Below are 22,736 nucleotides of genomic sequence, written 5' to 3' on the forward strand. Positions count from 1 at the left end.
GAGTGTACGTCTTGGACTGCGTCCAGTCGTATCCCTCCGGCGCGGGATCATGGAGATCGGGGCAGGTGCCATTTGGGTAATTGCCATTGCCGTCGGGGACACAATATGTATAAGTGTCTGTCCAGCTTGAGGGGACACCGCAGTTGTCGTATTTGAGGTCTGCTACCTTAGATTTTGATTTTTCGGGGTAGAGGGAGTAAGCAGACTTACAGTCAATTCCCCATTCCGCGAAGGATTGTGCATCGACGGTCTCGTAGCCTAGACTAGCTGGATAACCAGCACAAGTAGTTTCGCCCGCACCTGACAAGGGTCAGAACTAGTCTTTTAATCCTCTTAACGAGATATAGACTTACTACTGTAAATACCAATCTTCAGCCCCAGATCATGAACCTGGTCTGCAAGACCAGAGATACCATCTGGGAACTTGGATGGGTCAGGAATAATACGATGGTCAGTTGAGTTGCGGGCATCTTTGATACTCCAGCAGTCATCGACTACACGCAGTTAGCACAAACTCATAATTTAACCAAAATATGCATGTCATACTATTCACATATTCATATCCCCGATCCTTTAAGCCCAGATTAACAATCTCATTCGCAGCCGTGAGGATTTTAGTCGAATTGATATCACAACCAAATGCATTCCACGAATTCCAGCCTAGGGCGGGGAGTTTACCCTGTTTTGAATTAGTAAACATTCTGGATATAGTGGGAGAAAAGGGACATACAACACCATCCTTCCTAACGAGAGCATTTGCTGATGGAAGCAAAGGCAGCGCAATAGCGAGAGACAAGGATACTAGCATCATGAAGTCAAACTAGAGTATCGTTCTCATTCTGGATCACAAACATTGGTAACCTGCAGAGCTTTATACCCCGGTCTCGTGCGGGGAATGTTTGAAGCGACCCCGGATAAATCGGTATACTTCATGGAGTTCCTGTATACCGCACGGAAGTTCCTGTATACCACACGGAGTTCCTGAACGGGGGGCTGCATTGTCGATCTTTATGGCCCGCTGGTTGCATGTGCCGGCCAATGAGTAATTCATATACACTCAGAGGGGTCGGAGGTCGTCGGAGCTGGCACAAAAGGGGAAGTGGAAGGCTTATTCGGTGAACAATGGCCGGATTGTTGCATCCAGAGTAACATGGGGCAGTCGGACGCTCGGATCGCTTGGCCGGAGAAGCTTCGGTCTTCGATGCAGATCAGAGCTGCTTAGGGGTATAGGGTTGAAGAGAATACTACATTGTGAAAAAAGGAAAGCTCTTTTAACTCTAACCATCATGATACATGTCTATCGTGAAATCATTAGTCGTACAATATATAGCGCGCCATGCTGCCCAAATGCATATAAAAAAGTGAGAATCACTCGACAAAGAAAGAAAGAGAGGCGGTTATTGAGCCTTGGAGCCCAGGATCAAGCCACGGGCCTGGCGGGGATCGGTGCCGAGGACAGTAATGAGATACTCGATGCTAGCCTCCGAAGCCAGACGGCGCTTCTCGTCCTGGAACTCCTGGTTGCACAGATCCCACGTCGCGGCCCGTTCCTGAGACTTGACTGTTTTGACGCGAATCTTGAACGCCGCACTGACCGGCCGGTGATCGGAGGCTCGGACCTCGTGTCTGCGGTAATCGAGTTGCTTGACGCGGCCAAGGCCACGGTAGAGAACGCGGTCGCACCAGGCGGGGGAGCGCTTCTTTTCGCTGGTGTCATACTCGTCCGTGCCGACGTCGTATTTATAGGTCGGCGCGAAGGTGATGGGGGACTCGGTGAAGCTGCGAAGGCGGAACCCGGGGTTCTTCCGCCGGGAGGCCAGTAGCTGGTCTCGATCTAGAAGTTTGGCGAGGTTGTTCTGGCGAATGGCGTCGATGATCACATTGCGAGGGATTGAGTCAATTCGGTAGTTCAGGTCACCATTCAGAATGCAGATTTCGTGGTCCATGATCATTGAGCCGTCACCACCACTGGCGAACTGATCTGTCCGCGCTGTGGAATTGCTTTCTGCAGGTAAGGACTCTGCTTCCAAGATCGCCGCGATATCGTTGTTTCGGTGTGCAGTCTGGGTCTGCCCAGCTGCCAAGTGACAATTCACAAAGCACATCGAGCTGTCATCTAGGATAAAGCGGAATACAAGGGCACCCTGATAGAATTAGACAACAGCCATAGAAAGGCGACGGGGGCGCAAACCTTGTTCCCATGCAATCCGCCCATTCCCCGCTTGATCTCCGAAGCACTGATGTTTTTAATATTGTGGCGTTCCTTGTGCTTGACGAAAACGCAAGTAAACAGTCCCACCATGTTCGCGGTGTGCAAAAGAACATAGGATTCCTCGAGAGGCATACACTCGTGAAGAGACCGAGTGAGATGGTCGATCCATACTCGATATTGACGACTCATATGTTCCTTCTCGCCGTTCTCCTTCTTCTTGCTTCCAAGGAGCAAGCTCTCTGTAGTCATATCAGCAACTGTCCACATATCAATAGATCAGGGAAACATACTAGCTGTGATCTTCTTGTTCTCAAGATCAACCAATTCTTGGAAACCGAAGATGAGAATTTCCGGCGGATCTTCCGGCGTGACGGCATTCCTGATGAAATCCGACGTCTTCACGCTCCCGGGGGTAACAGCGCCCGCGTTCCAAGTCAAGACGGTAGCCTTGATTTCTCGGAAACTGCAGTACTCTACGTCCCTCTGCTGCATCCGTGTATCTATTGTATGTTAGTAAAGCCAAATAACCAACAAAACGTAAACTTACCTAGCCAATCGTCCTCCAACATACCATCCCAAAGACGAATGCAATTATCAGTGCCAAGCGAAGTAACCTGTAAGCGGTTCATCGTCCAAACACTGCTTGTATCCAACACAAAGCCGGAGACAGGACTATCGTGGGCGCGCCAGTCCTTCTTCACAGTCCATGGGTTGGTGGAAACATCGTAAACATAGATCATGCCGGTCTTATAGGCAGCCCAAAGGTAGTCTCCCACAAATCCAAGGCAATTGATTTTGTAAACACTAACGTTGACCACTGCCAAGCAGGTATAGTCGGTGGAGGAGTAGACAGTGACCTTTCCATCTGCATGTCCCAGATATACCCGACCTCCTTCTCGCGTGGTATAAGTGCCGGAAGTTACATCGCCTGAATGCTGGAGACCAAGAGGCCGCTTGAAGACCTTGAAAGAGGCGTCTTCGCGGGCGTTCGGGCGATATATATGGACATCTTTTCCAGCTGCTAGCCACAGCTTGTCGTCCACGACCATGGAGAACGTGTGGCCTCGTGCTACGCGTTCATGGGCGCTGTGGTAGCTGTACTGTAGATTGGGTTGACCGGTCTCGTCTGGCATCCAGACTAGCAGCCGACCTTCATCGTCGAATGTCCACATTTCTTTCTTGTGTCGTAGTATCTGAATCACCTCTCGCCTGGAGGGGTACGAGCGGGTTGCCACAATAGATTGGCTCGGGATGTCGACTTCGTGAAGATCTCCAGCACTGGTGCCGAGCCAGATACGCTGACCTTCATCTTCTAATCCTTTGCCTGGCTTGAAAGCAAGCGACAAGCTTTTCACCGTTTCGCCATGGCTAAGGCTCATCACTTGTTCTCCAGTGGTAAGGTCCCAAACTCTAGTCAGATATCCAGTGGTACACACATACTTGCCGCACACAGCTAGCAAGCGGGTGTCATACTTCGTGAAGATCTCCTTCGGTCCGGATTTAAGACGAGGGGGTCGGCGGTTGGCGTTAGAAGCGTCAGGGTAGTCCGTACGAGAGATGGCAGCTTCTTCAGGCTGTTCTTCTTCTTCTGTGTCCGTTCGGGGTATACGCCGCTCCGGGAGTGATGAGGAAACTGGTTCACGGTGGAAAGATGGCTGCCGTTGAATTGGTTGCGGGGTTGATGCCTCAGACTGGCGCGGCTGAGTGGGTGCAGACTTGGCAATCGGTGTCATCTGTGCAGGGCTCTTTACACGCTGAGGAGGCTCCCACGGAGGAGAGAATCCACTTCGGCGTGGAGTTCCAGAGGGCCGGGGAGGAAGCCCAGGACGATCGTAAGGGCTATCGCTGGCTCGTAACCGTTGCGCTGAAAGAGGGGGAGCAGCAGAAGCAGAAGTGGGGTGTTGCGCAGGAGCAGATGGAATTTGGACCATCAAGGGTTTAGTTGCCCGTGAAGGTTCTGGAGCAGGGCGAGTCCTTGAGAAACCTAAATCTCTGGCATCATGTCTTGCATTAGAACTTGGACCAGGTGACCGGTCATCAAAGGAACGTCGACCCGGGGGTTCTGTTGTTGGCCGAGCCGGTGCCGGTCTGGAGTTTATTTTCCCGGTAGATACCGGCTTGGTCATAGGCTTTTCTGGGCTGCTCGGAGGGGTGCTGAAAGGTGACACACTTAGATCAGGAGAGGCTCGCTCAGGCTGAGGAGCCAAGGTACTGGTATCCGCATGAGAAGAGTTAGGGTGAGAGAACATGGCTGGCTTCGCAGGGATCTTCGGTTTAGATGCTCGGTTGGCTGGCGGTGGCAGCGAGCTGCTTTTCAATTTCCGTTCCGCAACGCTTCCATTTCCATTGACGGCTAGAGAGCTAGGCGATAAATGAGGAATTGAATCTCTTCCAGTAACAGACGATCCGAACTTCGGCGCCGGAGAGAGTGGCCGGGGAGGCGCGGGGGAAACGGACACTGATTCCCGCGGGCGATGTCCAGGACTCCTAGCCTTGCGAGTTTCCTGTTGCGACCAACAGTCCTCGCGATCTTGTCCGCGCGGCGGCGATTGAGGCGAATGAACCGCCAGCGTCGGCGGAAGTTGTGGCGACGAGCGTTGGAGATTCATAGAGATTGGCCGGCCATATCGTCTTCCAGAGAACCCACGATCCCGCGATCCCTCGCCGTTCGACTGCTGGTGCTGCTCCGATCGCTCATCTGTCTGGTTCCATGGCGAATGTGGCCGGGGCAAGTCGAGAGAGGCACGGCTAGAGGATCGTACCTCGTCGCCAGCTTCGGGTGTCAGGAACTGGGTTGCGGAGGCGCGCGGACTCGCGGCCGCAGCAGAGGGAGCTCTGCGATGAGATAGATTCTCGAAATGAGACAGCAATGAGGAGACGGGTCTCTGTGGCTGCATTCTAGTTAGTTCATTGTGTGCCACGAGACAGTTATGTATGCATACAGTGGGGGGACCATCACTGTCTGGCTGTTTTCCTGTGCCCGCCATGGCCATTATCGCGAATATTTCGCCGTGACCAGCTGAAATGGGTAGATCATAGGCGTATGGAAATTGCCCTGGAGGTTGACTTGTGCCACGGCAGAAGTAGTTCGGGAAGCTGAGGCTACAGGGATACCGTGGGGTTTCGGGGGTAAACCGGCGGCAACAAGCAGCAAAATGTAAGCGGCGCAAAGGCCGAACAAGAAACGAAGCTCAACAAAGAGACCTGAGTGTACTGCTTCGAAGGAGGGAAAAGGTGAAAAAGGTGAGAGTCGAAATGGAGTGGCGGGGAGGAAAGTGGAGGGAATCACGGGAGTTGGCGATCACTTGTGCCTGGCGTTCTCGACATCTTCACGTCACTTAGGTACGCACTTCAGAGTCCGCCATGTGGTAAGTCAAGTCATCTCTTGGATGTATAGATGTCTTCATTCCCCTGGAGATTGCCCTGGACAAAATTCCCCTGCTAACGTGTCCCCCGCTTTATAGTAAACACATTCTGAACGCCCAAGTGGCCATCCGCTCGCACTGCTGTACGCCCAGTTCGACCTCAACCCCATTCACAGAGAACTGACCGAAAATGATATCCAGGCCGGAAATGGTTTGACTGCGCCGAATGCCACGCCGAGAGCGAGTCGCACATGCTCCAGAAGAGCGCCGAGATGGTACGCCCCTGTTCTGATATGCGCATGATTCGCGAACTGACGATGGAATGATAGATCTTTGCATGCAAGAAGTGCAAGAAGTGTTTCCGCAAGGACGCGGCCGAGTTTGACGAGAGGTATGTAATGGACCGAAGCAGCCAAAGCAAGTGGCAGCAAGCTAATTCCACCCCTTTCTTAGCGACGAGTACTGCCCTCACTGTGATAACCACTTCGTCATTGAGGCCGTGGAACCAAAGCCTTCACTCCATGTTGAGGGTGAAGATGCCCGTATGGACAACCGGTATGTTGAACACTCAATATTCCAATGCGGCATAGGCTGACCATAACCAGTATGCTCAAGGATGAACGTGTTGCCCGAGACGAAGAGCGTTCTCTCTTCAACCTTCGCGACGTGTCGGATCGCATGGGTTAAGCAGTGCATAGGAAAGAACATAGAAGGCGTTGGAATTTCATGATGTTGACGATTTGGTTACTGTTTGATAGTTGATAGAAGATGATTTACAGAGCATCAATACCCGGTGTACAATACGAAGAGCCGATGTTTTTAAAACTTCATGATTTTGGATTCTCGTCAAGGAAGAGACCAACGCTATTTGTAAATTGAAACACATCATCCACGCACCCCGCGGGCTATGAATGCTCCAAGTCCAGTTAATCGGCCGACTCGCCGCCACCTGGTCGGGTCAGAATAGCTGCTGTGGTGGTCCCTGTCCGGCTCTTCTTTTTGGCCGCCTCCTCCTGCTTCTCGGTCTCGATGCTCTTCACGTACGACTCGATCTGGTCATCGGGCAGCATCTCGAGACGCTTGCCAGGCGCCATGATGGCGACCTCAATGTTCTTAGCACCCGTCTGCACAACCTCAAGCAGGGACTTGATGGTCAGCTGGATTGTCTGCTCGCGGTCCATGTCCTCCTGGTGGTGGCGTTCAAGGAATTCGCGAACGGTCTTGCTGGAACGACCGATAGCGTTGGCTTTCCTATAATGAGGAAGCATGTCAGTACTGATCTAGTAACACAATAGGCCCGGGATACACCTACCAGGCCGAGTAGATACCGGACGGCTCGGTCTGGTACAACCGCGGCGTGCCGTCATTCTTGTCGAAACCAACCACGAGCGTACTGATACCAAAGGGACGGACGCCACCACTCTGCGTGTATCTCTGTTGGACACTGGCGATATACTTTGTAATATATTCGATGCTGGCGGGGTCCTCGACAGTCAGACGGTGGGACTGGGCCTCTAGGCGGGCCTTGTCGATGAGAATACGGGCGTCGGCATTCAGTCCAGCGAAGGCGAGACAGGCGTGGTCATCGACCAGGGCGATCTTAGAAGGGGTAATACGGGTATCTTGGAGCTTGAGTGCGGAACGCTTTTCGCAACCGAGAACGACAATGTCCTTGCCTTTGACACCGACAGCGCAAGTTCCTAGGATCATCTATTATCAGCGAATGCACGTACTTATGAATCGCTCTACCGCAAAAGCAGGTAATGGACGAGTAAAAGCGGCCGGGGGAGCAGATAACAGCGGTCTCACCTCGTTTCACTGCCTCCATGGCATATTCAACCTGGAAGACGTGCCCATCGGGACTGAGCGGGGGTTAGAAATAAACTCTGGAGCTGGAGTTCTGTTCAAAGGCATCATACCTGAATACTGCGATGGGTTAGCATCACACAGCTCTGCTCGGGGTCAGGAGCAAAGGGAGCTGGCCGTGGGGAGCTAGCTGACTTACCTGAGAGAGCTCTGTCGTATCCGGACATTGTGAATCAAGGACGACAGATGACAGGGAGATAGAAAAGATGCTTCAAAATAGAAGACCGAGGGGATCAAGTAGAAGAAAGCAATGCAGTGGGCGTTAAGCAGTTGAGGTCAATTGGGATGGAGCAATGACGGGTTCCGGGCGGTGGACGCGAAAGCCAGCGGTTGCCTTCGGTACTTAACTCCACTATGGACACTTCATACTAAGTCCATGTACCTTTTGTATTCAGCAACAGTCTTACCAACAAGCTCAGAAATAGATGCTATACATGGCTATTCACAGGAATAAACTTTGGTATATCAGATAAAGCAGTACTACCTTTAAGCAGATCCCCATCCCGAATAAATATAGTCCATGAATCTATCTAAAGACAATTACAGAGAATACTAAAGCCGCTCAGACAAGTACAAATCCTCAATATGGACATCCAAAACAATCTTTTTTGCATTCACAGTGCTTCGATGGCCCCCGAAGAGATCCTCGATTCGATGCCGGCGTCAAGCTCAAAGTAAATCCCCAACACCCCAAACGGAGTCCAAGTATATCCCACCCAGATCAAGACCGTGAATTCTCCGACGCTTCCCATGACCGAATGAGTGCAGAAAGGGACGCACAAAATCTCTAAAATGCAATGCCAGAGCGACATAAGGCGCACAAGAAAGGGATAGGGGAACAAAAATACACCCTCCCCCAAGAGATAAAAACAAAAGCGCAAGATGGAATCAAATATGGGGAAACAGCTCCACGACCAAGATAAAGAAAACCAGAACCAGAACCAGAAAAAGCATCAACAACAGGACGGCGAGGCGAGAAAAGAAATTTCGACTTGAACACGCTACCCGCCTGCTCCATCCAACCCGATGCACCGAACCGCAGAATCCCTTATACAAAATGCGTATCAACCGAATATCAACCAACGCATGAACCTGCCACAATGCAGGGTTGCAATATGGACAACATAAGTGTGAGCGCCCAGTCTTAGGCGTGAGTAGGTACAGCTCTACCCGATTTAAGCGGGCGACTTGTTGGCACCAGCGCCATTGCGGCGAGAGTGAGGATCTTCAGAAACAGTCAGACCACCAAGGCCGCTCGACAAGAAGGCGAAGGGGTCACTGGAGCCGTCGGAGCCGTAGAAGGCACCGTTTGAAGCACTGGTGGAGGGCACACCGTGGTCTGCGCCAGTGAAGGCGGCCTGGGTGGCCGGGTTGGCGAAAGAAGCGGCCGAGTGTGAGGTGCTAGAAGAGCCGTAACCCGAGTTCATCTGGCCCATAGGGGGATAGGCACCAGGGGTGTTGCCTAGACCGCCAGAGGGCAGGGCGTAGTTGTTGGGCGGGCCGCCGAACTGCTGGCTGAAGCCACCGAAGCCTCCGGCGGTGGAGGCGAAAGGAGCAGGAGCCGGAGTGCTAGTCATCGAGTTGGGACCCATGTTGAACTGCGATGGAGGATCCATCGGAGATGGGAACGCTGAGTCGGCCACAACTGCAGCACCGGAGCGAGGTGCCCCGCAGCGCAGACAGTTGATGTTCTTCGCAAAGTTATGGTAACCACAACCCTCGGAACCGCACTTCCAGTCACCAGCACGGAAGGGGACAACCCCTCCGTTGCCACCCATACCACGCGAGTGACCCATACCGTGACCACCGTGGCCCATGTGAGGAGGCATCATCGATGGCGGGCCGTAGCCGTAGTTGTTGTAGTTCATTGGGTCGGGAGCGGCCGCCATAGCGGGGAACGAGCAACGGAAGCATGCAGTACGACGCTGGAAGTTGGAGAAGCCACAGGACGGGCAAGTCCAGTCACCAGGACGGGGACGGTTCTTGGAGGGCGGGAAGGGAGTGAGGATCTCGGCGGCGCGGTCCAGAACCCGGCTGGATGAGGGAGAAACCTCGATGGCCTTCTCGTTGAGTGCTCGGCCGTTCATACACAGGCTTTCGGCAGCCTAAGAAATTGTTAGCCGAAAAGAATAGAAAAGCGAGATAAAGACATGAGGATATCAGCGAGGGTAAAGGGAGATCCTATGTCCTAGTAAAACTCACCTCCTCGTGAGACGAGAAGACGGCAAAGCCGGTGCCAGTAGGCTTGTGCTGATCGGGTGTGCGCAGGGTCCAGAAAGCGATGGGACGGCCACCGAACTGAGTGAACCAGCTCTCCAACTCCGACTGGGTGGTATCGTGGGGCAGGCCACTGAGATGCAGGACCTTACTCCGCTCTGCCAAAAAGGCCCGGACATCAGCATGGGCATCCATGGGGCGGGTCAGGATCTCGGGGTGTTCTTGCGGCGGCTGCGACTTGCGGATGAGACCCCGAAGCACACGGGCAAGAGTAATGGATTCCTCCATCGCACGGCGCGGCGAAGCGGGGGCCAGAGCTTGCAAATGGAAGGGCAGGTTGTGCTTGATCGGGGCGGACGACTGAACGGGCTCAACCTCGAGGGCAGCGCAGATGTTGGAAAGCGAGCTGGGACCGAAAGGCAGCGACTCGGGGTGGTGGGTCTGCCAGCGCTGATATTCGGCGCGCAAGTCGAAAGTGCGGGAGTGCTGCAGGTATGCGGGCAGCACGACGGCCTTGTCGCGGGCCTCGCGGGGCAGCTGCACCCGCAGATCCCACGAGTCCAACGTCACAAAGGCAAACTCCAATTGTTTATTGGTGAGGTGCTCCTTGGCAAAGGTGTCGAATCGAGTGATGGCATCCCGGAAAGTACCTGCGGAGCGGACGTGTTCCCATGTCAAGGTGGTCAAACTCGCTTCAACGATTGTCAGCCACTAATCCTAGCAAAACCAATACATGCTAAGGTTGGTCCAAGGCGAGCTTACTGCAAAGCGGGGTGATCGGAGTGTTCACTGGTTTGACGAGAACACTTTCACGGTGCAGCTAAACAAATAGGAAAGAGTGTCAGCCTTTGGGTTCTGCCCGAGGCGAGAGTGTGTATGTTGGGTAGATGCGTTGGGTTGTGGGGGGGGACGTACTTCTTCGCATGTCTTGCTGTCCAACAGAATCCATCCCAGCTCAATCACCTCGGCCGAGTCCTTGGTGACATATACGCCATGTTCGTCGCAAGTGGTTGCAACGTGGATGACGATGTAGCGATCCAGCTTGGGGGTTGGTGCTGAAACGGCCGCCATCGCTGACTTGTCGCTCGGTGCCAACGGAGCGGCAGGAGAAGCCCGGGGAAAAGAGGAAAGGTCTCTGCGGGGAAAAGCAGAAGACAAATTCAACACGACCGGAGAGAGTCGTGGAATGAATAGCAAAAGAGAAAGCCCGGGGGAGAAGAGAAGGGAAAGGGGGGGGGGGGAAGGAAGAAGAAAAGAGACGTCGAGGTGGAGTTTTAAGAAAATGAAAAGTTTCGGGGCTCACGGGGGCGCGGAGATTACCAGTCAGACAACACTTCATCAACTACAACTATCACTTTCTCTTCTATCGAATCTTTTATTCTCTTCAATTCCCCTGGAAATTGTCTGTTCGGACTGGTCCTGGTGCAACCCCATCCCGGGCACAGATCCCTGCTCCGGTATGAACACGCACGCTTTATAGAAACTGCGGGAGTTACAAGAGTATACAGTCTAGGTGAGACAGCGATCTCCAAGTCTGATACATGATTCTACGCATTCCTTCACTGCTGTCAGAGAAAATGCGGATCATCACGTGGATGGGGTATAGAGCCCCAACGGCGTCTAGCTTAAGTCTATAAAAGGAGTATAAAGGGGGCTTAAACTGACATATTCAGTCTCAATTGATATGGAAGAAAAGTCCTAGACAATCAATATGGGATAACGTTCTGCGAAACTCAATTCGTCCCAATTTCTCTATTCCCGAGGTTATATATATACGGAGTATGCAGGGATGAGACATGGGGAAACGTTGTCAGTTTCTCACCTATGTAATACGCTCTCGTTTCTCACTGGAGGGCAAAGCCGTCCCAAAAGGTCCAAGATATAGACTAAAGATTTGATCCATTACTACGTTGTTAGGTTGCACAATTCTAGGATCGTTCATACATGAAATAAAATGTAAATAAGAAGCCACTTGAAGAACAGTATAATGGTATTCGAAAACAAAGAACAGACGTTGCATCATGTACAAGAAGTTAAACCACAGCTAAATTATCCTCCCAATAGCCTTGCCAACGCCAAACTATGGAAACCAAGATCATTACTCATCGCCCGTCTCCTCCTTGATAACCGTCCCTCGGCTGGTGTCATGATCGTCTTCTTCATCCTCTTCCATAATACTGGGCTCGGTAGAGACAATGGGGCGGTTGGCGGCGGCAGATGTAAGACGACTGTCATCTTCACCTTCATCCTCTTCCATGATACTGGGCTCGACGGACACATGGCGTCGACTGATGCCACCAGTGGGTTCCACAGACCGGCGAACACTGGCGGAGCGAACACTGGCGCCGTCGTTTTCGGGGTCTTCAGTGCCTTCTCTAGGTCGAGCACTAGCAGCACGGGAATCCTGTGCAACGGCGAGGATCTTCAGGATAGAATTCTTGGCCTTGGTAAGAGCGTTCCTGCTGGAAGCTTCGCCGGCAAGACCCTCGTCAATGGTCTGATCCAATAGCTCCTTGACCTGAAGAGCAAGCTCATTATTCTCGGGGGCAATTTCAAGACCAGTAGCGCTGCGGATACTAGTTCGGAATTGGTCATCGCCCTCAGGGGCGCGAGAGCCTGCCCGGGAGGGGACTGTAGGCGCAGCAAAGTAAAGCTTGCTGAGGAGGGAGAAGAGAAGCTTGCGTTCCTCGCGGGAGCAGCGGTTAGTCCCAGCACTGACACCAAGGACTCGTTCGAGGATATCCTTGACCAGGGCCAGGTGTACCCATCCACACACGTTGGAGCTCGCAGTACCGCCAGCAAGGATTCTTTCGCCACCGAGACCGACGACACGACGCTCATCGGTCCATTCAGACAGCATTCCAATGACGCCAGTCATGAGCGCTTTGACTTCACGCTCACCAATACTTGCATCAATCTCACCGTCACTGTCCTCCTCGGCCTCAAGCGAGTAGTGCTCCTCAGCAGCGTTCATGACAGCACGGACCACCGGTACAGCAACCCGGCGCATGTGCTGTGTGTTTTCCACACGAGAGTGACAGTAGACAGGGAAGAAGTAGGCCAAGGACTGGCGAAGTGCTGGGTTTTCGCGAGTACGTGGGTGGAAGAAGGAAACCACCAATGACAGCAACAGCGTCTCCACAGCATTTTGATTGTGCTCCTGGATTGCTGATGGGATATTCGGTCCCGATGGTGTGAAAGCATTGGTGAGTAGTAGCTTTGAAAGAGCCGATGCGGCTGCCGACTGCACACTGTTGGGAGAGTTGGCACGTAGAGCTCGGGCGAAGACCTTCAGCAAAGGCTTCTGCATAGGGGGTGGTGTCACTGTCTCGCCGTCGGGCTGGGTGATGGGAGCCAGTAGTGAAGGATGTGTCGTAATCATATCGCAGAGAATTTGCAAAGCGGTGACCTGCAATGCCTCGTGGCCCTTGCTATAGCAATGAATGAAGAGAGTCATGTTCTCTTCGGCCAAGTTCTAAATGGAAATATCCGATGTTAGCGCAAGTCTCCTTTCACCGTAATAAATAGAGGAAACCGACCTTGTCAAGCAGGCAGCAAAGTCCCAAGCACAACAAACCGCGCTCACGGATAGGAGCTTCATGGCTTCGAACAGCAGGTACAACAAGGTTGTTCAGCATGGTAACCAAGTTCATGCTCTGTTGGAGATTGCCTTGAACATTCTGCAGCATACATTGAGCAATGTACAGACACTTCATGTTAACCACGATCTCGCGAACGATCTTCGCCTTGGCTTCCTCCTTATTGAAAGGTCTTGGTTCCTCTTCTCCCGGAGCCTCGGAGTTCTGACGGCTGCTAGCATCGTCGCTGATCTCAGACCGGGCAGACACAAAGCTGTCCTCAGTGGTGATAGTATCATGGACTTCAGCAATGGCCTCCAAAACGACGCTGCAGAACTCCGCCTCACCAGCAGCATCAGGTCCGCAGACACATCGAAGAGTTTCAACAACGAGCTTGGTGCTCTCCTCCGGAAGTTCTGGCACAGCCAAAGTTTCCCGCAGTAGGGAGAACATCTTTCGTCGACCAACCTCGTCGCTGTAATCTAAGGTGATGGCAATGTGCAGCAATTGCTCCACAACAAACTCGTGCTCAACTGCATCCTCATCATTCGCCTCGCCACTATCCTTGGAAACCTTCTTGCGCTCCAGAAGATTTGTGATGTACTTGCCCAGGAAATAGGCCATAGCGGTGACCTCAGGCATTTTGTCATCTGCGAGACTCTCATACTTGCCTTCATTCTCCACACGGCAGAAGTCATTGAACGACCGAAGCAAGAATGCCGATTCGCCGTTCAGGTTCTCCCAGAAAGGCTCGTCAAAGACAACGGCCTCACGGTAGTCCGCGCGACCTTCCCAGAAGCTTCGCATTGCTTCGTGAGCAATTCCACTTTCCATTCCAGAGTTGATGACATCGATTCTCTCCAACAGCTCGAGGAGCGCGTTGATATTAGGCTCAGACCGCTGGCCAGTTGGTCCCTCATTCGGGTCATTGTTGGTACCAGCGCAATCCTCGACCCATCGATCGTAGAACAATTTCCCGGTCGCCTTGCGAACGCTTTCATCACGGTCACGCAGTCCCCAGCGAAGAAGCTTCTCTCGCATAGATAGGGACAGGTGGCGGAAGTCGCCCAGAGTGGGGAGAAGGCGGGAGTAGAGTGCGCGCCTAGTAGGAGCATCGAGATCACGGGCGCGTTCGAGGAGGTAGGGAAGTGTAACGGGTGCGAGGGGAAGGTTGGTGAGCAGGGTCTTCCGAACATCCGCGCTAGTGTCGTTTTGCATGGTTTCAATCAGCTTTTCAAGGAGCGCGGTGGAGTTGTCATCGTTTCCATCGTCCTCTCCATCATCTCCTGCCAGGCGGCCCAATCCAAGAACTGCCTGCACACGGACGGATGCCTCCTTATCGCGAATGCGCCTCAATAGGCCCTGCCGGATGGTATGATATAGCTCGTCATCAATGGACTCGAGCGAATTGACAATGTGAGCGAGAATCTGGGTACCGCGGAATCGGACCATCTTGTCTTTGGCACCTAGGATGGGTACCATCAATGCAACGAGGCTGGAAGTTAAGCGGGCAGTTGGGGTTTCGGGGTTCTGTTCCTCGTCGTCGACAGAGGCGAACATCTCAGTATCTTTCTCCGAGGCATGGCCTAGGAAGGTTCCCAGGAAGCGCAGGATGCGGTCACCAACAGGCTCGGTCTTCTTGATGGTGAGAATACGGAGCATGCAGCGGCCCACTTCCACATTGAATTCTTTCTCGGCGGGTGTTTCCTCGCCAGGAATCAGCGCTTCCTCGAGTTCCTGGTCTTTGTCCTTCTTGCCATTCTTCTTCTGGGCAATACCGCAGCAGATTTCTTGCAGCTTGCGCAAACGAACAACGAGCTTGCGGTGACCGGTTGTGGAGCGCTGAGCGTCCGCGAAAATCAAGCACACATCGCGACGTAGAGTGGGGGTTGATGGCTCTGCGGGTTCTTCGGGGATCGCAAATGATGGAGTTACGGAGCCAGCGCGCCCAGATGCAGAGGGCTGCGCAGACGACCGTCGTGTCGTCGCAGATGTCGAACGGGCGGCGACTCTCCCAGGCATGGTGTATGGGTTGAGGGATAACTAGAGGACAAAAAGCATCGCGGGACCAAAGGAGAGAGCGGGCTTGGCGGTAAACAAACAGCCCAAAATGGGCGATAACGATAAGCAGCACGTGACGCCGAGCATCGGAGCTCGTCATTCCCCGAGATCAGAAGTTCAGAAACACTGTTCCTACATTCACCACAGGATGTTTCGTCAAAGTGTGAGGCGATTCGCCACTACAGCAGTGCGCGCTGCTACAGAGGGGTCCACTGCCTACTGTACTAGGGTGTCAACTGCCCAGGGCGTTGTCAATGGATTGACCGAGGGTATGTATAGGTCATGAGATGTCTAAGACTGGCGCTGACTTGCATAGCAATTGGCAACACCCCCCTTATCCGCTTGAAGAAGCTCTCTGAGCAGACCGGTTGCAATGTTCTTGGAAAGGCCGAATTCCAGAACCCCGGCGGTAGCGTGAAGGACCGAGCTGCACTCTTCGTCGTCAAGGATGCGGAGGAAAAAGGTCTACTCCAACCAGGCGGTACAGTGGTCGAGGGAACAGCCGGTAACACCGGAATTGGTCTCGCACACGTTTGTCGGTCTAAGGGCTATAAGCTCGTGATCTACATGCCCAACACCCAGTCACAGGGCAAGATTGACCTGCTGCGCTTGTTGGGTGCAGAGGTGTATCCAGTCCCTGCAGTGGCCTTTGACAACCCCCAGAACTACAACCATCAGGCCCGCCGACACGCTGAATCATTGGATAACGCAGTCTGGACCAACCAGTTCGACAACACTGCCAACCGCCAAGCCCACATCGCAACCACCGGTCCCGAAATCTGGGCGCAGACCGCCGGCAAGATCGACGCCTTCACTTGTGCTACTGGAACTGGCGGCACTCTTGCAGGTATCACGCGCTATTTGAAGGAAGTCAGTGACGGCCGGGTTAAGAGTTTCCTGGCAGACCCCCCTGGCAGTGTCCTGCACAGCTATATCCAGAGCGGCGGCACCCTTATCGACCGCTCTGGTAGCAGTATCACCGAGGGTATTGGCCAGGGCCGTGTCACCGACAACCTCCAGCCCGATATCGGTCTGCTTGATGGCTCGGTAAACATCAGTGACGAGAAGACCATCGAGATGGTCTACCGCTGCCTTGATGAAGAGGGCTTGTACCTCGGTGCCAGTTCTGCTATGAATGTTGTAGCTGCCAAGGAGGTGGCCGAGAAGATGGGCAAGGGCAACACCGTTGTGACCATTCTCTGTGACGGTGCCTACCGGTACGCCGACCGCCTGTTCTCTAACACCTGGCTCGAGAGCAAGAACCTTCGTGGTTCCATTCCTAAGCACTTGGAGAAGTACATTGTGTTGCCTTAGATTGTGTATAGCTTAAATAAAATGTATCCTTTCACTATATTCAGCATGAGTTGTAAATCAATAAGTCACCATAACTTTAAGAGCCAATTCAAGCAAAGCATAAGCGAAAATTTGGCCCTAGCCCTCTTGTAATGGTGATGCAAGCATCACGTTCCATACCTGCTGTAAGGGTGCAGTACATGAGCGGCCGCTTGTTGCACACTGAGCAGATCTGAAAACGCCCCTGAGCGCTCATTGAGCATTACACAAGCACACTGATCTGCTCACTGAGCATGCTCTGAGCGCCCTGATTCGCTCGCTGAGTCTGAGCAATATACCACCCCTATGTAAGATACATCACAATATGCCCAGTGTAATTCGTCCTCTATTACTTAGAGCTATCAACGATATGGTGCGACGGTCTCGATATGGTCCACAGACCGTTTGGCTTTATCGTCAAGGCCTTTAGACACCATATCGGTGGCATGAAATACCCGACTCGGTATGAATTTGCCACGGACCGTATCCCTTTCGAAAAGCTCATCCATGAATTCAAGCGACAGACCTATGGCTTTATATTAGCCAACATGCTGCGGTTCTTTATCGGTATATATAGATCAAACCTTTAGTCTCAGGCACGAAGAACCATGTGTAGATAACCATGGTAAAGCAGAAGCACCCATAAACAAAGAATGTACCATACCCATTCGAGCCAAGGGTTGCTAGCATGCTTGGTGTAGCTTTGGCTACAACAAAATTGAACAGCCACTGGGATGCTGTTGCCATACCCATATTGAGCGGTCGAAGACGAGCCGAAGGAATCTCCTATGAGAGACAGCTGTCATTAGGTCATGTTGAAAAGGGGTTTGCACACGGATAGAAGGGCTTAGTTACCGCGCAATAGGACCAGACAACAGGGCCCCAGCCAAATTGGTAAACGCCTGCAAAAATATAGATTGCAACTAGTGCAATGTATGCCGATGCCGTGAGGGACTGACCCTCAGTCGGAGGATTAAATCGAATATAGAAACCGACATAAAACAGGGTAGTTCCCTTGTCACATGTTAGTCAAAAAGATTAAATCCATTCGAAAGTGCTTTATACCTGCGCAATTCCAGTCCACAGCAAAGACCGCCGTCGGCCCAAGGAATCAACAACGAATATGATAAACACAGTGCAGCAAATGACCTTCACAATGCCGTAGATCCCAGTTGCAAACAGCCCAACGGACGCCCCTGACAGGCCAATGCTTGCGAAGATACTTGGCGAATAGTATGTCATAGAATTAGTACCTGTAAGGTTACTCCACATCATCAAAGTAATACACAGAATAGACCGTCGACGATAGGACTTGATGCAAAATGCTTCTTTCAGGATTGTGAAGCGTGAAGAGGTCGCAAAAATCTCTCTCTCCTCCTCGAGCTGGAACGTTATGTTGGCCATCTCCTCCACAACATACTCGTGTGTAACCGGCAAGCCACGAAGTTTGGCCAAGACCTGCAGGGCAGCAGCAGGATCCTGTTGGGCGAGATATCGAGGGGACTCATCTGCCAGTAACATTCCAACAAACAATATGACTCCTGGTACAGCCTGCAAAGCTAGAGGGATGATGAACTGCTTTTTCCCAGTCAATCGTCGTTCACTGGCGTAGTTAACCCAGAATGCAATCTGTGTGTTATTTTTAGCTCCATAGAAAATGGAAGGATACAGGTGGGCTCACTGTTAGACCGGAAACAAGGGTGAGTTGATATAGCCCAGTGAGCAGACCACGAATGCCCCTTGGTGCGTTTTCTGAGATATAAAGTGGGCACACAGTACTTGCAATCCCAATAGAGATACCAGCAACAAGCCTAGTAGTGGTCGTCAACACAAGTCTCAAATTTGGTATCGTGGTCCTTACCTCCCAACATACAAAGCCTCAATATAGCCAGAGGCGCCAGCTTGAAGAGCAACACCAATAATGACGACTACGGAAGAGAAGATGAGGGACCATCTTCGGCCGATGCGGTTCGCGAGCCACATGGCGATAAGAGCGCCAGCAAAGGCGCCAGCCTGGATCACCGAAACAATATTCGAGGATAAATTTGCCAAAACAGAAGGGTTTCTATCAGTTAGACCATATTCCCTATTACTGTAAGCAATCATACCGAATCTGCGAATGGGTATATTACACTTGAAATGTCTTCATGGTCAATATACCCCCAATGACTCCCATATCGAACCCAAATAGTAAAGACGCGCCACAAGCCTGAATGCATGAGCTTTGGTCTAAGGTGGAGGATCACCATTACGAATATATAGGTAACCTACCACCAAACTGATCATGACCACCCGGGCATTGTATATTTCCGGCGGGTCTGACCGAATCGCTTCATTCTTCCAAATCTTTCGAAGCAGTTGCATAATGAGTTGTAGCGAGTTTGAAGACTAGAAAGATGGAAAATGGGTTCATCTAGAGACCGAAGGACTGATTTTATGTTAACCAGTAACACTGTGTTCGAGCGTGGCCCCTCTTCTCTTCGGCAATAGATGGTCTTCCGAGTTGTCTGTCTTTCCCCAGGTTACCCCAGTTTCTCCAGTTTCCACGGGCGCCGAGACTTGACTATTGATGGAAACCCGACGATGAATAAGGCGGGGTATAGCCTATTTATGGTTGTTCGGGGAAGCAAAGCCTTCCATCCCCAAAGTGCCGCCATCACAATCTATTGAAGTCTGTCGGAGAAAAAGAATCAAGGAAGTTAGGAAATACAAGACTTCAGGTATTTTTTTTTTTTTTAAAAAAAAAAAAATATTCTACCGGAGCTGTAACGCAAGAGACATACAATGCCAGTGAGATCTCAAGATTAAGCAAAAAAGTGGATTGGAATTCAGGAGAGTGAGAAATCACATAAACTACAAAGAGCAACGTATATCTTCTTCATAAGCCATCCAGAGGTCGATAAGTCTTCATCCACCTCTGCATTTCATTAGACAACACGCACAGATATCAAAACTAGACCAACTTACCTTATCATATGGCTTGTCCGAGTCAACAAACCGCAGATCAGTAGCAAGCCTGATTCTATTATCCGGATCCATATTCTTGCAACTGGCATGGACCATAAATGGGTTATGAAAGATGACATCTCCTGCCTCGTACTCGGTGATCAGCCACTTCCGCTGAGATTCCTTCCCGTATTTGACTGTATCACGGCTGAGAAATCCACCATCGTTCATGTTCTTATTGAAAGCAGAAACCCGCTCCTCATCTGTCAAGTTTGAGGCATTGCGTGCGAACTGCTCTTCGGTTCTCTGTCCGATATCAGAAGACCTATCGAGATACATGAGACCGCCACCTTCGAGTGAGATGTCACCAATGGGAACCCAAGCTGTCAGACTAGTTGGTGGTCCGGCTCGAAGATACATTTGATCAAAGTGGACGGGAGTCAGCTCGCTATCTGGCGTGAAGGCACGCAACATAGTCCGCTGTAACATTGTTTCCTTGGGCCAACCGGTGAATTTGCGTACAAATTCACGCAGCTCTGGAATGTTGCAGAGTTTCAGATAGAAATCTGATTCATGAGCGCTGATCATCAGTTCGACGTACTTGTCTGACTCCGCGTCTCCTTGAAGGCCAAACAAACGGCGAAGATTACCGGGTGGAAGGTATTTGCGGCTATCAGCACCGCAGTAGATCCCGTCGACTGGCTTTGTTCCAGGGTAGAGGAGGGCGGAAGGAGCCATATGCTGGAAATATGCCTCTCTGCATTCGAGAACTTCGTTCCTCGGAAGCAATCCCTTGACCTGTACATCTCTCAGCCCAGCAAACGAAGGACGAGAGGATCTCACTTACGAAGAGATAGCCATCACGGAGGAATCTTTCTTGCATGACTTCGATCGGCGTGTCCACGGTTGTTGGCTGCAAATATCCAATTTGTTCGGAAACCATTGGTCCGAAATTGGATTCCAGCTTCAAAGCATCTGGACTAAGTGGAAAATAATGTCCATATTGGTCTTCTTTCAAGGTGGTGTGGCTGCCTTTCGCAGCCAACCCTGAGGGTTGGGAAATAGCGCATATCGCAGGTGCCATCGTGAATAGAAAAAAGAGTTTAGACGTGTCAGGTAGATATCGTAGCGTGGCTTGTAAATTTATCTTATTTTCCTCGGTAAACATCCCATTAATATTTGTCGTTGGCCACTTTGAACCAGACAGGCTGATGACCTCCGCTCCGATCTATAGCCGGGCCATCTATAGCCGCAGGCTAAGCCGACGCCGAAGCTGACTCGAGTGGAGAACCCCGCACTCACTTGCAGTATCCTCCTCTCCGAGTTCCAAATTGGATGTCATGATTTCTGGAAGAATCAATTATGACCAAAAGCACCGGAGAAAGGCTATATCGGGCTTGCGCTCGTTGTCGGAAGAGGAAAACGAAATGTGATCTGTGGGAATGCCCCCACGCGCGGCCCACTTACTCGATTCTAATGTGTCCCCAGTCAAAGTATAGGAGATATCGGAAAGCCTCCTTGTTTGAAATGTCATCTCGATGGCCATGAGTGTTTGCTGGCTGGCTCGAGGCGCGGAGGTGATTTCACGCAATTCAGAACCCACAAAAAGACTCGAAACAACGGCAAAATTGAGAAATCCTACGCTAGTACCACTTCAGATACCCAGAAATTCTGCCCTGTCAATGATCATGTTGACTGTAGGCCTCAGAGATCACCATGCGCGGCTAGCGATGAGAGAACCTGTGGCGGAATCCAGAATCCCCTCGAAGCGCTCCAAATCCTTGCACAAGCAGCCTCCAACGAAAATTGCCCACGAGGACATACCGCAATATCCCAGATAGAACCAGCGAGATCTGAAAGTACCAGTGCCATACCCACGAATGGGGATGATCAAGCAGGACTGGAATCATATGGGCCTGTTGCAGACGGAATTCTAGACCCGCGACTGCTAGATCACCTCCTTCAAGAGTAAGCAGGGAAGCATTTGAACAAGTAAGCAGTGCTGACTCCTCATAGTTACGCGGAACGATATCACCCCTTTATGCCAATCGTCCCGGATCATATTCTCTTAGCGACGAGTGTCCACAAAACGGCTGTGGAAGAGCCATTTCTTCTGACAGCTGTCCTAACCATTTCAACAAAGGACAGACAAGATCTGGAGGATTTACACAGAGGTATATGGTCACATATGCAAGGTTTGATATTGAGCGTTGTATTGGGTACCTCTGGGACTCGCCATGTTGAAACCGTGGAAGGCCTGCTGCTCCTTGCAGAATGGGTTCCTCACATTAACACTCACCTCTCGAGCAAGACCCAATCGAGTGATGACAATGAAGATACCGCAGCATGGACTCTTGTTGGCTTAGCTGTGCGACAGGGGTACCTACTCCACCTCGATAACTACTCCTTCCGAAAGGAAGCTAAGGGAGACATAAAAGCCGTATCGGATCGGAAGAGATTGGCATGGACATGTGGGAACCCCAAGGCTCCTGAAATTTCTTAGTTATTAACCAGTAACTAGTTACTTATCTCTCAGATCGTCAAATATCCATCCGCATGGGCCAAGCCTTTTGGTGTCGCGGGCCGGGGCTCTCTACACGATTTACTGCGGATGACTATCCCACGCTGCAGCCAAAACATGCATATGAAGATGACTATGCAGCCATCTTGCAAGCACAAGTCGAGCTCACCACGCTGTTCGGAAATGTCCATGATATCCTGTACGCCTCGAAGAGCCGCACGGTCCAATTGATGCTCATGGGCGATTACACCAAATACTTGGATGATAGTGCCAAGGCACTGACAGCTTGGGAGGATATATGGAGCAGCCTGAATGTTGCCGCGTACTTAAAATGTCTTCTCAGTCTACAATACGAGTATCTGCGGTTATATGTGAACGCATTCGCTTTTCAGGCTGTTATCTGCAGAGCGACCGACAGACCATCAAATCCTCATCCTAGCCCAACAAAGACGCCATACTTTCCAAATGGTGTCATGGCTAGCGCCGATGGACGGCACATATACTTGGCCATTGACGCGGCGAGCAATCTTCTTAAAATCATCAATGAGCGTATGGACCCAGTTCGACATCTTCGCTACCTTCCCGTTCGTTTCTATTTGTGAGTGGTCCAAAAACAATGCTTCAATATGTCAGTTGCT

General features: G+C 51.5%; 8 protein-coding genes across 8 annotated transcripts; 3 read left to right on the top strand and 5 right to left on the bottom strand.

Annotated features, from left to right (window-relative positions):
* Positions 1-1,397: 1,397 nt before the first annotated feature.
* Positions 1,398-5,205, bottom strand: PENARI_c002G02108 (putative inositol polyphosphate phosphatase; the record flags this gene model as incomplete). Its single annotated transcript, XM_022627280.1, has 5 exons — positions 1,398-2,144; positions 2,192-2,451; positions 2,503-2,712; positions 2,760-5,103; positions 5,155-5,205. 5 exons carry the CDS (start codon positions 5,203-5,205, stop codon positions 1,398-1,400), a joined length of 3,612 nt encoding a protein of 1,203 aa, XP_022492682.1.
* A 370-nt stretch (positions 5,206-5,575) lies between these two features.
* On the top strand, positions 5,576-6,264 carry PENARI_c002G08886 (CHY zinc finger protein; the record flags this gene model as incomplete). The annotated part of the gene is made up of 6 exons (XM_022627760.1): positions 5,576-5,580; positions 5,677-5,720; positions 5,779-5,852; positions 5,907-5,968; positions 6,031-6,132; positions 6,183-6,264. The coding sequence occupies 6 exons, from the start codon at positions 5,576-5,578 to the stop codon at positions 6,262-6,264; spliced, it is 369 nt and encodes a 122-aa protein (XP_022492882.1).
* A 239-nt stretch (positions 6,265-6,503) lies between these two features.
* pre6 (proteasome core particle subunit alpha 4) lies at positions 6,504-7,610 on the bottom strand (the record flags this gene model as incomplete). The annotated part of the gene is made up of 5 exons (XM_022627774.1): positions 6,504-6,828; positions 6,890-7,277; positions 7,387-7,439; positions 7,497-7,503; positions 7,583-7,610. 5 exons carry the CDS (start codon positions 7,608-7,610, stop codon positions 6,504-6,506), a joined length of 801 nt encoding a protein of 266 aa, XP_022492983.1.
* Positions 7,611-8,618: 1,008 nt separating this feature from the next.
* Positions 8,619-10,731, bottom strand: PENARI_c002G04703 (putative RNA binding protein (Arp); the record flags this gene model as incomplete). The annotated part of the gene is made up of 4 exons (XM_022627460.1): positions 8,619-9,548; positions 9,646-10,352; positions 10,423-10,480; positions 10,576-10,731. 4 exons carry the CDS (start codon positions 10,729-10,731, stop codon positions 8,619-8,621), a joined length of 1,851 nt encoding a protein of 616 aa, XP_022492507.1.
* Positions 10,732-11,758: 1,027 nt separating this feature from the next.
* On the bottom strand, positions 11,759-15,260 carry PENARI_c002G09636 (condensin subunit YCG1; the record flags this gene model as incomplete). The annotated part of the gene is made up of 2 exons (XM_022627805.1): positions 11,759-13,135; positions 13,200-15,260. 2 exons carry the CDS (start codon positions 15,258-15,260, stop codon positions 11,759-11,761), a joined length of 3,438 nt encoding a protein of 1,145 aa, XP_022492282.1.
* An 88-nt stretch (positions 15,261-15,348) lies between these two features.
* Positions 15,349-16,613, top strand: PENARI_c002G01686 (cysteine synthase A; the record flags this gene model as incomplete). Its single annotated transcript, XM_022627249.1, has 2 exons — positions 15,349-15,568; positions 15,616-16,613. 2 exons carry the CDS (start codon positions 15,349-15,351, stop codon positions 16,611-16,613), a joined length of 1,218 nt encoding a protein of 405 aa, XP_022492578.1.
* Positions 16,614-16,993: 380 nt separating this feature from the next.
* Positions 16,994-20,661, bottom strand: PENARI_c002G04969 (uncharacterized protein; the record flags this gene model as incomplete). The annotated part of the gene is made up of 8 exons (XM_022627478.1): positions 16,994-17,157; positions 17,216-17,417; positions 17,487-17,645; positions 17,697-18,260; positions 18,313-18,442; positions 18,505-18,644; positions 19,599-20,375; positions 20,425-20,661. 8 exons carry the CDS (start codon positions 20,659-20,661, stop codon positions 16,994-16,996), a joined length of 2,373 nt encoding a protein of 790 aa, XP_022492929.1.
* Positions 20,662-21,115: 454 nt separating this feature from the next.
* PENARI_c002G05550 (fungal specific transcription factor domain-containing protein) lies at positions 21,116-22,700 on the top strand (the record flags this gene model as incomplete). The annotated part of the gene is made up of 4 exons (XM_022627524.1): positions 21,116-21,154; positions 21,286-21,545; positions 21,594-22,048; positions 22,099-22,700. The coding sequence occupies 4 exons, from the start codon at positions 21,116-21,118 to the stop codon at positions 22,698-22,700; spliced, it is 1,356 nt and encodes a 451-aa protein (XP_022492519.1).
* Positions 22,701-22,736: the final 36 nt, after the last annotated feature.

The sequence above is a fragment of the Penicillium arizonense genome, assembly GCF_001773325.1.
Source record: "Penicillium arizonense strain CBS 141311 chromosome Unknown PENARI_contig002, whole genome shotgun sequence".
NCBI lineage: Eukaryota > Fungi > Ascomycota > Eurotiomycetes > Eurotiales > Aspergillaceae > Penicillium > Penicillium arizonense.